The following is a 15,352-nucleotide window of genomic DNA, read 5'->3' as shown; positions in this document are numbered from 1 at the left end:
CTCAGTGAATACCTCAGGCAGCAGAAACCCAAGAAAGAGGAGGGAGACGAGAAACCATCATGGAAGGACAGGCCCCTGCACGGTATGTACCACCGGCAGATAGAGGAGGTGGCTGATATCCAGAAATCCTACCAGAGGCTGGACAAAGCTGGACTGAAAGACAGCACAGAGGCACTAATCATGGCAGCACAAGAACAAGCTCTGAGCACAAGATCCATAGAGGCTGGGGTCTATCACACCAGGCAAGACCCCAGGTGCAGGCTGTGTAAAGATGCCCCAGAGACAATCCAGCACATAACAGCAGGGTGCAAGATGCTAGCAGGCAAGGCATACATGGAACGCCATAACCAAGTGGCCGGCATAGTGTACAGGAACATCTGTGCCGAGTATAACCTGGAAGTCCCGAGGTCAAAATGGGAGACGCCCCCAAGGGTGGTGGAGAATGACCGAGCTAAGATCCTGTGGGACTTCCAGATACAGACGGACAAAATGGTGGTGGCTAACCAACCGGACATAGTGGTGGTAGACAAACAGAAGAAGACGGCCGTAGTGATCGATGTAGCGGTTCCCAATGACAGCAATATCAGGAAGAAGGAACACAAGAAGCTGGAGAAATACCAAGGGCTCAGAGAAGAGCTCGAGAGGATGTGGAGGGTGAAGGTAACGGTGGTCCCCGTGGTAATCGGAGCACTAGGTGCGGTGACTCCCAAGCTAGGCGAGTGGCTCCAGCAGATCCCGGGAATAACATCGGAGATCTCTGTCCAGAAGAGCGCAGTCCTGGGAACAGCTAAGATACTGCGCAGGACCCTCAAGCTCCCAGGCCTCTGGTAGAGGACCCGAGCTTGAAGGATAAACCGCCCGCAGGGGCATGCTGGATGTTTTTTTTAATATATACACACACACACACACACACACACACACACACACACACACACACACACACACACACATAAAATATTGGTCAGATTTATTTCACTTAAAATGATTTAAAAAATTGAAACCAGCGAATTAAACTGCAGTTTTAGCGACAAAAGAATGAACCTGGATGGAACTGGACATGTGCTGTTTGAGTTTGAGTCAAATGAAACCCATTTGATACCTTAACCTGCAACTTTTCCTGCTCTAACTTTTCTTCCTTGAATCAGGTTACAGTGCATCACCCCTTCACTCTCTGCCTGTGTCCTTTGTGCTGCTCCTCACCTTTTTTCTCTTGTTTCTTTGCCTTGGTTCTTTTGTTCTACCTGTCCTCCTGCCCTTAATTGTTCACTCTTCACACCACACAATATACATCTCCTCAGTTCCTTCTGTTCTTTCCTCGCTGTATGTCCTCCAGTCGTTCCCTCTCTCCTTTTGATCCTTGCTACCTTTTCTGTCCAGCAGTGTTCAGTCTGAGTCCATCTGTCAGTCTGCAGGGCTGCAACACCGCCATACTTTCACAAGCCGATAAAGCCTGCAGACATTTCAGCACAGCACATTTCCAGAGCAGAGTATGTGTTATGGACTCTGTGGTGTCCCACAGACATGAAAGATGCTGCAGTCTTTCATGTTTCTTCACAATCATCGTCGCTGTAACGATGCTACCATATTCATTAGATGTCACAAAACATTTTCTGCTTACTGTTATTTCTAACAGTGCCTGGCTTTCTCTACTGAATGTCTCTCTTAATTCTATGTTTGGGTTCATGGATGTCTCTGGATGAATGGAGCACTCACAAGTACAAAGCGCCAGGTGTTCGAATAGTGGGGGAATATTGGGATTTGGCTTCCGGACATGGAACTGGATTAGAATAGGATGTAGGCAGCCAAGTGCTGTTTGCTGTTTCACATGGACCAGGATGATGAAAGCATCATCAGAGTACATCTGTAGGTAAATCCACTACTGTGTAACTTCATATTAAAATAAATATTTAAATACATACATAAGTAAATAAATAAATAAATAGGTAAATGTCAGCACTCTTTGACATCAGAGATACAAAACATGAATTTCTGCATAACCATATTTTGGCTGTTTTACCCTCCTCCCTGTTCATCTGTATTTGAACCATATCCAAAGCACCCAGCAGGCCACCTGCAGGGAAGGCGGCACCACAGCGGGGCGTAAAAGTCTACTGACGCTGCCTTGGTCCTTGCTCGTTTATTTCCAAACTTATTTTGGTTTTGTGCTGTCAGACAGCAGCAGGCTTCATACAGAGCACCACAATACCTGCAGGCTACGAGCTACTGATCAAACAGCAAAGCTCCAACTGTCATCATGCACTGTGAGTTACCCTCACTGAAAGGCCTACAAGTTGTATTTGTTAAACAGAGCAGCCAGTTAGATGGCAAATCCCCATATAATCCTACTGTCTATGTACACGCTAAGTGAACTGTGAAAGTGCTGTGGTCCATTTTCCAAGCACAGTGTCACTGAGGCTGCTTTTAAATGAAGAGATGGTGTCGAACATTAGGCCTGGGGACCAGACTCAAAACCTCCACCTCCAAAGAAATGTCAGCAGGAGTCCGAACTGCAAAAGAAGCGTGTATTCTCTGAAAAGTGGTTACAGGAGGTGAGCTGGCTTCAAACAAATGATGAATGCACAGAGATGTGGTGCAGAATATGTTGTGAAAATCCCACTCTAGCAGACAAAAACACTGCCTTTTATATGTACGCAAACGCGCGTTGCAACTTCTTATCTGGTGCGCGTCTTTTATTTTGACAGCGAATACGCACCTGCGGACCACTTATGTGCACCCCTGCTTATAACTATGACTCTTACAAGTGTGGTATGTATTGTCAACAAAGAGATACAATGGTCAACAAATCACATGCTCAGACATTCCGCTGCAATCCAAGAAAACTCAGGAACAAATTAGAAACAAAGTAACAGAGCTCTCTGTCTGGAAACCAGGGGCGGAGCGTGGGGGTGGCTTACTGGGCTTAAGCCCGGGTTGTTTTGTCAGAAGCCCGGGGTCTTTAGGAGTGTAATTTTTTCATAGTTAGATGCCTGGCTGACATGTGTATAAAACAAAAACTACACACAATATTTGAAGCACATAGTGCACACTGTGGGAATTTACGACTGTGCGTGAATCCCCCCTGATATTGGTATGATCCGAGCTCAGGCACTAAGCGACTGAGCGAGGGGGCGGGGCAGCTGCTGCCTGTGAGTGCGCTGTTGGAGAAACGGAGCCAGCCATACTAAGGAGAGCTTAAGTTTGACCAGGTACCAAAGCAAATCATTCGTACCGTACAAATAATGTAAATATGACGGTGCATCACGAAAGATTGATATCAAACTGATCACTTGACCCATGTTACGTTACGTTACTTGCTCTTCAAGTGAATCAACAAATGGCGAAACTAAAAGCTGAACAAATGCTATTTTTTTTTTAGAGTCTTAGCTTACGTGTTCAAAGGAGCTTGCAAAGAAAAGTGTCTGGACTTCTTTAAGTTGCTTGAAGACGTTTCACCTCTCATCCGAGAAGCTTCTTCAGTTCTAAGGTCAAATGGTGGAGAGTCCCGGATATAAACCTAGTGGGAGTTTCCCCCCTCAGAGGGACAAAAGGACCCCCTGATGATCCTCTAATCACCTGAGCCAAGGTGTGAAACTGGGCGTGGGTCCCAATTAGGGCTGCTACAAACGATTATTTTGATAGTCGACTAGTCAGCGATTACTTTTGCGATCTGTCGACTAATCAGATCATCATCCATTGAACATAAACCATACAGCTTATTGCACCAGCAGCATCTGCTCTTATATAACTATCATTAGCTTACAGCTTTAAGTGTTTAAGGTATGTGCTAACTAAAAATAAAGACAAGATGATAGTTTATTAAATTTTAATGAAATTTGCAGATTGTTTCGGTGGAGTTTAATAAACTCCTTGCTATCTAAAATATAACAGGACACCGGAGTAGATTCTCACACTTCTGATAATCAGCTGTCTGCTTGACGTTTATTCAGCTGTGTAAAAACTATAACTTTAATCTCATCCAAACAGATTTACTCAGGAACAAATAAAACACTGAAAAAAGCCAAACAACATTTTTAAGTTATCTAAGTGACTTATATATCATGTTTAACCTGAGTAGTGAAAGACGGCGGTGGGTTTGAAAATGATCTGCTGGGAGTCCGGTGTTCTCACGGCGCTAGTGACCTAGCCCCCGGCTAGCTATTGAGCTAGTGGGTAACAGATACCTCCGAAAACGTCGGAGCACTTTTGAAAATATGTGGTGTCCTGATAAACTGAGCAGATATTTGAGGTTTACACAGCTACATTCTCGCCTGAAAATATGTTAAACGTTTATTTTGTGACCCAGAAAGAATAATAAGAATAATATTAAAACTAACTAGCTGCCGCCATTGTTGGAAACTAAGCAGGGCCGCGATGGGCCGCGCTATGAATTCTGGGACACAGTTTCTTCTTCTTTGGTGTTTAACGGCAGCTGGCATCCTTGAACATGCAGTGCTGCCATCTTCTGTTTCAGTCCATTATTACACTCTTAAATCTTACTACTTATTCCTGCGTCTTTTGTGATCTTACAAAGCTTCAAACGACGCGTCGACTATTAAATTAGTCGTCGACGTTTTTGATAGTCGACGTAATCGTGACTAGTCGACTAATCGTGGCAGCCCTAGTCCCAATCAGCCAGAGTTTCGGGTGTGTTCATTGTGAAACCTGGCCCCACCTTATCATGCGAATTCCTGAGGTCAGATGGCCCAGGATGTGAGTGGGCATTAAGGCGTCTGGGAAGGGATCTCAAAACTGGATTATAGATGGCAGAGAGTTGGTGTCGTAAACCCCCGCCTCTGTTCAAAGATGGTCGCTCACAGTGGACATAGATGGCTTCTTTCACTCCTCTTTCGAACCATCTGTCCTCTCTGATGGAGAGAGGACATCTGACCTGTCTAACATGTAAAGGCAACTCGTTCCACAATTTTGGTGCTGCCACAGCAAACGCCCGATCCCCTCTGAGCTCACGATTAGTCCTGGGCACGCTCAGGAGGAGCTGGTCTGCCGACCTGAGGGACCGGGAAGGTATGTATGGATGAAGAAGCTCAGAGAGGTACAGAGGGGCAGCATTGGACAAACATTTAAAAACAAATAAAAGCAGCTTAAAATGGATCCTAAACTGCACGGGCAGCCAATGAAGTGAATATAAAACTGGGGTGATATGCTCGTATCTACGAGTGCCAGTTAAAAGGCGTGCAGCAGCATTCTGGACTAACTGCAGTCGAAAAACAGAAGATCGACTCACCCCAAAATAAAGAGAATTACAGTAATCCAGCCGAACGGTTACAAAAGCGTGGATTACTATTTCAAATTGCTGTCTCGTAAGAAAGTGCTTAATTTTGGCCAGTTGCCTCAGATGAAAGAAACTAGACCTTACAACCAACCCGATCTGGCTTTCAAGCTTAAGCTCAGGATCCATTTTAAAACCCAGATTAACAATCTCTGGTTTACAGAATGATTTCAGGGATTGCAAATCAACATACGGAACAGCAGTGGAGGCAGGTCTGAACACCATTACTTCAGTTTTAGAATCATTAAAACAAAGAAAGTTTAGCGCCAACCACGACTTGACGTCCTCCAGACATGTTTGTAAACGATTTACAGACGACCCATCTTTCTTTTTAAGAGGAACATAAATCTGGCAGTCATCTGCATAACAGTGAAACGAGAGTCTGTGTTTTCTAAAAATTGAGCCCAATGGAAGTAAATAAAGTGAAAACAGGATAGGGCCCAGAATGGAACCCTGTGGTACTCCATGAGACAACGGAGCTCGGGAGGACTCACAATTTCCTAAGCGAACTGAAAAGGTTTGTTAAGTAAGACCTGAACCATTTCAGAGCCACACCTGTTATACTGACACACTGCTCCAAACGTGAGATTAAAATTTCATGGTCTACAGTGTCAAATGCAGCAGTTAAATCGAGTAAAATAAGAATGACACTTTCACCAGAATCACATGATAAAAATATATCATTAAAAATTCTTAAAAGTGCTATGCATTGCTTTAAAACCCATCCATCCATCAATTCGCTTCCACTTATCCTTTTCAGGGTCACAGGGGCCTATCCCAGCTGTCCAGGGCGAGAGGCGGGGTACACCCTGGACAGGTCGCCAGTCTGTCGCAGGGCCAACACACAGGGACAGACAACCATTCGCACTCACATTCACTCCTAATGGCAATTTGGATTTTCCAATTAACCTATCCCCACAAGCTGCATGTTTTTGGACGGTGGGAGGAAGCCGGAGTACCCGGAGAGAACCCACGCAAACACGGGGAGAACATGCAAACTCCACACAGAAAGACCCCGGCCTGATGTTGGAATTGAACTCAGGACCTTCTTGCTGTGCGGCAACAGTGCTAACCACCGTGCCACCGTGCTGCCTGCTTTAAAACCAGATTGAAAAATCTCCTGAACATTTTGTGCATTCAAGTATGAGATCAATTGGTCATATACAATTTTTTCCAAGACTTTAGATAAAAAGGGCAGCTTAGATATTGGTCTAAAGTTCTCAACAGCGTTTGTATCTAGCCCAGGTTTCTTAAGAAGTGGTTGCACAATTGCATCTTTGAAATTCTTTGGAACCACACCTGAAGTAAGGCTGCTATTTAAAATGGTTAAAATAGTTGGACCTATGGTAGAAAAAACTTCTTTCAGAAAAAGGGGAGGGATAGGATCATAAGGTGAGCCTACAGGCTTTAAATGATCCACCACCTCCTGTAGCTGAGCAAGAGTAACCGACTCAAACTGTTGAAAGACAGCTGAGCAAACTGGAAGATCAGAGGGGTCAGATGTGGGCAAAATAATCTGCGCCCTAGCCGAGGCTACCTTGTTTATAAAGAAGTGCAGAAACCTTTCACACATTTCAAGTGAAGGCTCAAAACTAAGAGCAGAGGGAGGGCTTAAAATAGTCTCAATTGACTTAAACAATATGTGTGGTTTCTGATAATTCACCATAATAATGTTTGCAAAGTGTTTCTGCTTTGCTTCTTTTATTGTAAGCTGATATAAGGCCCAGCACTCTCTTAAACTTTGTAAAGAGACCTGTAAGTTATGTTCTTTCCATCTCCGCTCAGCCCTACGACATTCACGCCTCGCAGCACGGGTTTCATCGTTCAACCAGGGTTCAAGCTTTGTCTTAGGATGCTTAATTTTTACAGGGGCGACAATATCCAAGACAGTCTGACAAGTGGTATGAAACCAAAAACTGAGTTCCTCTACGTATTGGAGTGTCTCAGGAATGGAGAACTGATTATAGTAGGTGGAGAACCATGCTGCCGTGGAAGAATTTAACAAACGAGATGTCTTTGCAGGGACAAGCCCCCTGAATTCATTTCTAGATAAAGAAATGTCAAACAGAAGCGGCATATGATCAGAGAAAACAGGATCGGAGACTTTCAGATTAAAAACAGGCAATGAGTGGGCTAAAACCAGATCGAGAGTGTGGCCACACTGTTGCGTGGGTGCAGACACACATCGAACTAAATTAAAAGAATCAGTAAGATTCAAAAAGTCTTTAACCATGGACTACATATGTACCGTAATTGTCGGGCTATAAGCCGCTACTTTTTGCACAAGCTTTGAACCCTGCGGCTTTTAGTCAGGTGCGGCTTTTCTATGGATTGTCCATGATTTTTGTCATATCGTAAGACGATTTGTTTTGTGTGTTCCGCTGTTGTACGGCACTACGTTGCCTGGCGGAAGGATCGGGGTTCAAGAGTGGTATGTTAGTCACATGTCCGTCCGCCAGGCAACGTAGTGCCGTACGAAGTAGCTCGAAAAACAAACTTCAAAGTAGCGGTACGCGTTCAGCGGGAAGCGTGGATGATGAGCGGCGATAAACTTGCGAAAAGCAAGTTATGCCCAACTCCACCGGTGGATTCTGACAGCGTGGAAAAGTGTGAAAACATCCACGATCACCAACGGATTTCTAAGGGCTGGACTGCTGCCTGATGGAGAGGAGGACACCGCCACGGCCCTTCTGAGGGTGTTCGACTCTGACAACGAGGATTTCTTTGGTTTTGAAAGTGACAACGAAGGAAAGAAGCGGAGAGTGGATGACGAAGCCACCCTGAGCCTGTTCGTATCCGACACTGGAGAAGAGGACTTTGGTGTTTTTAGTGCGCAGGAAGAAGAGAAAGATGGTGAATGACTGACTTTTCTTCTTGTTAAAGCTGTGTCACTGCACCTGAGCCTAAAAGGTAGGCTGAATCTATTGTTCTGGTGTGCTGCAGGTTATTGTTATGTACTACATGTGCAAATATGTACCCATAACTTGTTTTTCAAAATATTAATAAAAGTGATGTCTCCAAACAACCATCTCTTTCCTGACAATTCCCTTTGTGCATATTCTCTTACATATGATAAGTCAACATTGAAACACCTGCGGCTTTTAGTCAGGTGCGGCTAATGTATGTACAAAACAGGATTTTCCCCTGATTTTAGCTTGTGCGGCTAATATTCAGGTGCGCTTTGTAGTCCGGGAAATACGGTAAATTAAAAGAATCAGTAAGATTCAAAAAGTCTTTAACCATGGGCTTATCTGGACAGCACACATGAATATTGAAATCCCCGACAATAAGAAAGGAGTCATATTTTATCGTGACTTCAGTTAGAAATGCAGCAAATTCCTTTATAAAGTCTTTACTGTATTTTGGGGCCCTGTATATTATTGTGCACCGTACAGGGGGAGAACAGGCTATTTCAAACAGTAACAGTTCAAAACTGGAAAAATAAAATTCCAATGAAACCTGCTTGCACTTGTAGCGATCTCTGAAGATAGTAGCTACTCCTCCACCTCGACCAGATCTGCGTGGGACATTAAAATAGCAGCAGTCCGAAGGCAAAAGTTCTGCAAAGGCGCTGGAATCAGCAGCAGTTATCCGCGTCTCAGTTAAGCAGAGAAAGTCCAAGTAGTGTGACAAAAAATATTGGATAAAATATTGGATAAAAGTCTTATTCGATACCGATCTGGCGTTTACCAGGCCAAATTTGGCCGGAGTTGAATAGTCACTAGACTTTGAAGCTCGCGCAACGTAACGCAGGTTTTGCATACTCACTCCGCGCCGCCGTGGACAGGGAGGCAGGGAGCGGCCGGGCGGGAACAGCCCAGAGCCAGCGAGCGGCACCAGACACTCATAGGACGGCCTACGAAGATGCCAGGGAAAAGGGGCGTGACAGGCAACGCCAGGGACAGCACAACCAAACGCCAGACAGGCCTTCAGTTTCACCAATCTCCCTTCATTAAAACTAAAACTTCCTTGCACAGATTCCATGTAGTTGGAAACTGAGCCCAACAATCGTCAGTCTGTGAGTACATTTTAAATGAAAGCTGTTGGCGTAATGATAACAGCAAATCCATATTTGCTTAGTATCAGGTTTTATGTTGTTAATACACCCAGACTATAGGGGGAGCTAGAGAGCTAGAGTGAGTTACCTCTGAGCGGACTGTGATGTGAAGTTTGTTTATATGTGAACCACAGTTCGATAAAATACCTTCTCTTCAAGTAACGGTGTCATTATTGAGAACCCACAACAACATAAAGAAACAAGACATGGTGTCAGAAGATGGACTTGAAGAAAGGTAGCGGACTAAAATATAGCAGTACTGAGGGATCTGCTCGAAATGTGACATTTGAGAGGCACAGATTCTTCACATGTGTACAGAAGACAGGGGAGACAATAGATCAGTATGTCACAGAGCTGCAGAACAGGAGTAAAACATGCGAATTTGGAGGACTGACAGACTCTTTGATAAAACACAGACTTGTGTGCGGGACTCCAGACAACGGTCTGAGAGAGAGGCTACTGAGAGAGGAAAATCTTGACCTGGAAAAAGCATTAACACTGTGCAGAGCAGCTGAAACAGTGAGGGCACAAGCTAAAGAACTGCTTAGTGACAGCTGCAGAGTGGATGCTGTCAATAAGAACACACACACAGAGTCAATAAGGAGAGTGCTGCTGCTGAAATAAAAATGCAATTAAAGCCAGCAAACAGGGACAGAAAAGAAAAGACTTGTGGTCACTGCGGACTGCAACATCCTCCTAAAAAATGTCCAGCATATGGGAAGAGATGCAATAACTGTAACAAAAATAACCAGACAAATAACTAGACACTTCATCAGGATTTTGGCAACTGAAGCTGGACAAAGCAAGTTCAAAACTGTGCACGTTCAACAGCCCATTTGGCAGCAACAGATTACGGCGACTGCCATTCGGCATTGCTTCAGCACCTGAGGTGTATCACAAGACAATACACATGATCTATAAGCACCTAGAAGGAGTCGACGCGTCGATGGATGACATCATTGTGTGGGGAAGCACAAAAGCTGAACATGACATGAGACTGAGAAATGTTCTTGAAGCAACCAGAAAAGCCAATCTGAAGCTGAACAAAGAGAAATGTCAGCTTGGGGCGAAGGAACTGACATTCGTTGGAGATATCCTGAGCAGTGAAGGCATCAGATCAGATCCTCAAAAGGTGTCTGCAATTGAAAACATGCAGAGGCCGCAATGCAAGAAAGATGTGCAGAGATTTAATGGCATGATAAACTACATGGGAAAATTCGTACCCAATCTCTCAGAAACTGAGACAGCTAACTGAAAGGAGAATCGAATGGGAGTGGAATCATGAACACGAGAAAGCATGGCGTGACTTGAAAGATCTGCTTACAAAAGAACCAGTTCTGAAGTTTTATGATCCAATGAGACCTATTAAGATCTCATCAGATGCATCACAGAGTGGGCTTGGAGCTGTTCTTCTGCAGAAGTATGATGAGTGGCAGCCTGTTGCATATGCATCGCGATCCATGACAGACGCAAAGACAAGATATGCACAGATTGCTCAGCATAACATACGCCTGTGAGAGATTTCACCAGTTTGTGTCCGGGCAGGCCATCAGCGTTGAAACTGACCACAAGCCACTGATAGCATTGTTCCAAAAACCACTAAATGACTGTCCGCTGAGAATCCAAAGAATGATGATCCGGCTGCAACGTTACACGCTTAACGTGATGTACACACCTGGCAAGCTGATGTACACAGCTGACACATTATCCCGAGCTGTTGATCCGAATGAGCCAGCAAACACCAAGATGGATGATGCAAGAGCATATGTGAGCATGGTCGCAAGTGCACTTCCTGTTGCAGAAGGGAAGATGGAGCTCATCAGAACGGAGACAAGCAAAGATGGATCATTACAAGCACTGCGCAAAACCATCATAGATTGATGTCCCAGCTGTAAGCAACACTGCTCACCTGTTATTCAAGAGTATTGGAACTGCAGAGCAGAACTGTCTGTAGTGGATGATGTGATGTTCAAGGGAAGTAAAATTGTCATCCCAAAGAGCCTGCGAGGAGAGATGCTCAAAAAGATACACGCAGGGCATCTAGGCATGGAAAAATGTAAAAGGAGAGCACGTGAGGTGATGTACTGGCCACGGATTAATCAGGATGTGACAAATGAAGTGTCGAACTGTTCAACATGTCTGACATATCAAGCAAGCAATCCTGCCGAGCCACTAAAGCCACACCCAGTGCGAGACCGACCATATCAGAAAGTGGGGGCTGACCTCTTTGTGTCTGGAGGAAAGGACTATATTGTGGTCACAGACTGCTACTCTTTGTATCCACAAGTATGTAGACTGCAAACGACAACAGCAGAGGCTGTAATCACTTCGATGAAAGCCGTATTTGCACGACACGGTGTGTCAAGTGAAGTGTTCACAGACAAAAGCCTGCTAGTATACAACACAACGCCACTTGAGTGTGGTATGTCACCAGCACAGCTTCTTATGGGACGACGCCTGAGATCAAACCTGCCCATTCAGGATAATCTGCTTAAAACAAAGGAGGGAAACAGCGTGAAGAAGTTCAAGGAGCAACAGAAAGCAAAGCAGAAGTTCTATTATAACAGAGGAACTAAGAACTTACCTGAACTGCATGCTGGGGATCAAGTGAGACTCAAAGACAAATCCAACACATGGCACAGAAAGCGACAGTTCTAAAGGAAGATCAACCACGATCATACATCATTCAGACAGAAGATGGAGCTATGCTGAGAAGAAATCGCCGAGATCTTCTTAAGGGACCAGTAGTAGTGGAGCAGAGGTTGGAGGCTGCTGAACAACCCCAACACACACATGAGACACTATCACCTGAAACACCTATGCATACACAAGAACAAACACTGAGAAGATCTGTAAGACAAGTGAAGCCACCTATGATCGACCAGATGTAATGTGTTGGCATGCTGTTTGGAAGATGATGTCATAGTATCTATGTAAGTTTCACTATGTTTGGTTACTAGTGTTGAACTGACCATGATTGTTGAAAACTAGTTGTGCTGTTAACATTAAATTGACAAATCCTGGTTTAACAAGTAAGAAAAACAAGAGACTGTTTAGGTTTGTGAAAGTAGCTATGTTATTTAATGTTATTGTTTTAAAAAAGGAAGACGCACTGACAGAGGCGAGGTGACACATGTGAACTACAGTTCGATAAAATACCTTCTCTTCAAGTAACAGTGTCATTATTGAGAACCCAGAACAACAATAAGAAACAACACAGTTGGTACAGTATCCCTGATACTGCACTGTGATCAGCTGTGGTAAATCATTATGCTTTCTGCTAATTAAGAGAATTTCATTTAATTTGGGAATATGTCATCCTGAGTGTACCTTAACGGAAGCACAGATCTTACCTTGCCAATATACTGGTAGTCAGAGCCTGTATACTCCTCCTGCAGGAAAAACTGGTTCCACATCCAGCCTCGCCTCACTCGTTTCAGCAACTTCTCTCCTCTGATGGCTGCTTCTATTCCCTCTCCATCTGCTATGTGTGTCCTCCGTCCATTTAAAGCCAGTGCATCATCAAGGGTCAGGCAAATACAGAGACAAACAATGCCCAGGATAATATTCCTCATCTTTGTGATGGAGATGTAGAAGTCACAAATGTTCTATCTTCCCAGCTGGCTCACTCCAAACTGGCAGATGGGTCTATCTGTCATAGTCCTTCCAGTTTTGACTGACAGTGGAAAGGATCTGTAAATAAGTAAATACAAACAAATGTCAATTCTGCATTTAATAACATTCATCCTGAGGGCAGTTCATCAACTTCTTGGCACTTTACGGCCCGATGTGGGAGTGCAGGATTTTGTTACACGAGCAGAAACAACAGAAACAAACGCTGTCTGCAGCTAACATTTTCAAACATAGGCGTGAAAGCAGAGTTCCTGTTATTCCAGCATGCACTGCACTCTCATTCACTACGCAGGGAAAATGCTGAGGTCACACGGTACTCTGCTCAATGCCTGTACACCCATAAGCCTTAGTTATGGCAAAAACACAGTTCTTAGTCACATATTGTGTTTTTCTTTCCAAGCTTTCACTTCCAGCAGGTGATCTGTGCAGTGACAACACTAAGTGTGAAATTAGTGCTTCATCTGAAAATAACTTCTGTCTGTAAACAGGATGCTCAGGTCTAATTATTGGTTTAAATTGACAAAAAGCCTTATAACCTATCCTTACATTTGACCTGAGAGGTGGCTCAAGACCTTTGCACAGCACTTTAACTATTTGAAATTGAAATGAATCAATCAAAAATCAGCCCATTTAACTGAATTTTACAGCATTCGGTTTGCTTTGGGAGTGTGGGATATTTAGCTCACTGCTCCTTGTACAACCGTCAAAATCATTGTTGGTAGGTGTGGGACTTCACCAAGGTTTTCCTATTTCACCAACTCTGTTCATTATTTGTACAGCCAAAATCAACTCATCATGTCTGATGAAGCTACCAAAACTACAATAACGTCGAGCTTGCACTGGGGTGATCAGCAGCAGAGTGCGAAGCCGCCGAGGTTCTTGGTCAGTTAAGGGTAAAGTGCCCTCTCCAGGTAAAGAAAGGTGGTTTGTTGGTGGTGGGGTCACCACCACGGCAGGTACCGTGGTTACAAGGAGCCATCAGGCTGAAGGAGGAGTCCTCTTGGGCTTAGCCCGTGGGATTTTGGAAGCAGCCAATAGGTACGGGCAGGCCAAGCAGAATGTGTCTTGGCCAGCGACTGAATTAGAAACTCGGGTGTGGGAGGAGTTTGGAGAAGCCATGGAAAACCCCTTTCAAACCGCCTCGAAGGGATTCTGGTAAAGTGTCAAGCAACTTAATAGGGGAAGGTGGTGCTCTACCCACACTGTGTATAGTGTGTGTGGAGTGCTGCTGACTTCACCTGAGGATGTCACGAGGTGGAAGGAATTCTTAGTGAAATATTTTAATCCCATGTTTTTCCCCCAAATCTGAGTCGTTTTGATACCTGATCTAAATGTTTGAAAACAAAGTGAATGGTCCAAAAAGACAAACTCCTGTTCAAACGACCAAGTTTTTGGTTACATAATAAGTCCATTCTTTCCCCGGAGCATGAAAAGACTGCAGCAGACACAGACCTGCTCGTATGCACAGCAAACACACTGATGTGGATCTATGTAAGTAATCTGCAACTGTTGGCCTGATGCTGAAAAACATACTGAATATGCACACTCATATGTTTTAATATAAATAGTATATTTTACTTCACTTTTGATAGGGCTGTAGTATTTTGTACACTTAAAAACTGATTTGATAAAGCCATGCGCACTCATTGTCATGGTTGGCTGTGTGGCAGGCAGGCAGGAGTGGTGGACCCAAAATGCAGGACTCTTAGGAAACGAGGTTTCAACTGAAAATGCAGCTTTATTGCTGGAACAAAACTTCAACACAAAATAAAACTCACAAAAGCAAACAAAACTCTAAACTGAGGTGCAGGAGGACTGGAAATCATGAACACACAGCAAGTTGCGGGTACGACGCAACAGGGAGCACAGGAAAACACAGGGCTTAAATACACAGGGGAGTAATCAGGGAATGGGCAACAGGAGGGAGACACAGCTGGGAGAAATTAGGCTAACAAGACAGGAGAAAGGTAAAACTGAACACATTGACATGAGACATGAACTTTCAGAATAAAACAGGAAACTAACAGACACAGAGAACCAGAACGGACACTGAACTTGGCAGGCAGACTCACGAGCAGACACAGTGACACCATGGACAGACAGAGGGAACACAGGCAGAATAAACAAGAATATAGAAGAATATAAAGAAACACAAAACACCGAGTCCTCAGACTCAGGACCATGACGATCACGTTGAAGGATCTAGAAGGAACGCTTACACAGCAAATAGTCCACTGAAAGGAAACGTGCTTTTATCATTTATCAGGCCCCATCAGACCGATCGTCATCGGACTAATCCATGAATCACTGGTGTTGTGCGTTGGCCTTGCAGAGCTTAATTTGGATGATAATGTAACCACATCAGTTCTTGTGTT

At 44.2% G+C, this 15,352-nt stretch overlaps 1 protein-coding gene across 2 annotated transcripts in view; it reads right to left on the bottom strand.

Annotated features, from left to right (window-relative positions):
- The window catches only part of LOC308383416 (cadherin-6-like), a 72,504-nt gene that overhangs the window by 52,552 nt on the left and 4,600 nt on the right, over positions 1-15,352 (bottom strand). For both annotated transcript variants that reach the window (XM_080861342.1, XM_080861343.1), the window contains exon 2: positions 12,698-13,037. In XM_080861342.1, coding sequence (XP_080717468.1) covers positions 12,698-12,919 — 222 coding nt within the window. In that variant the 5' untranslated portion in view covers positions 12,920-13,037. The remainder of the gene's footprint in view (positions 1-12,697; positions 13,038-15,352) is intronic.

Source organism: Rhamphochromis sp. 'chilingali' (assembly GCF_963969265.1).
Source record: "Rhamphochromis sp. 'chilingali' genome assembly, chromosome: 16".
In the NCBI taxonomy this organism is placed as follows: Eukaryota; Metazoa; Chordata; class Actinopteri; order Cichliformes; family Cichlidae; genus Rhamphochromis; species Rhamphochromis sp. 'chilingali'.
This window is presented reverse-complemented; position numbering and strand designations above follow the sequence as displayed.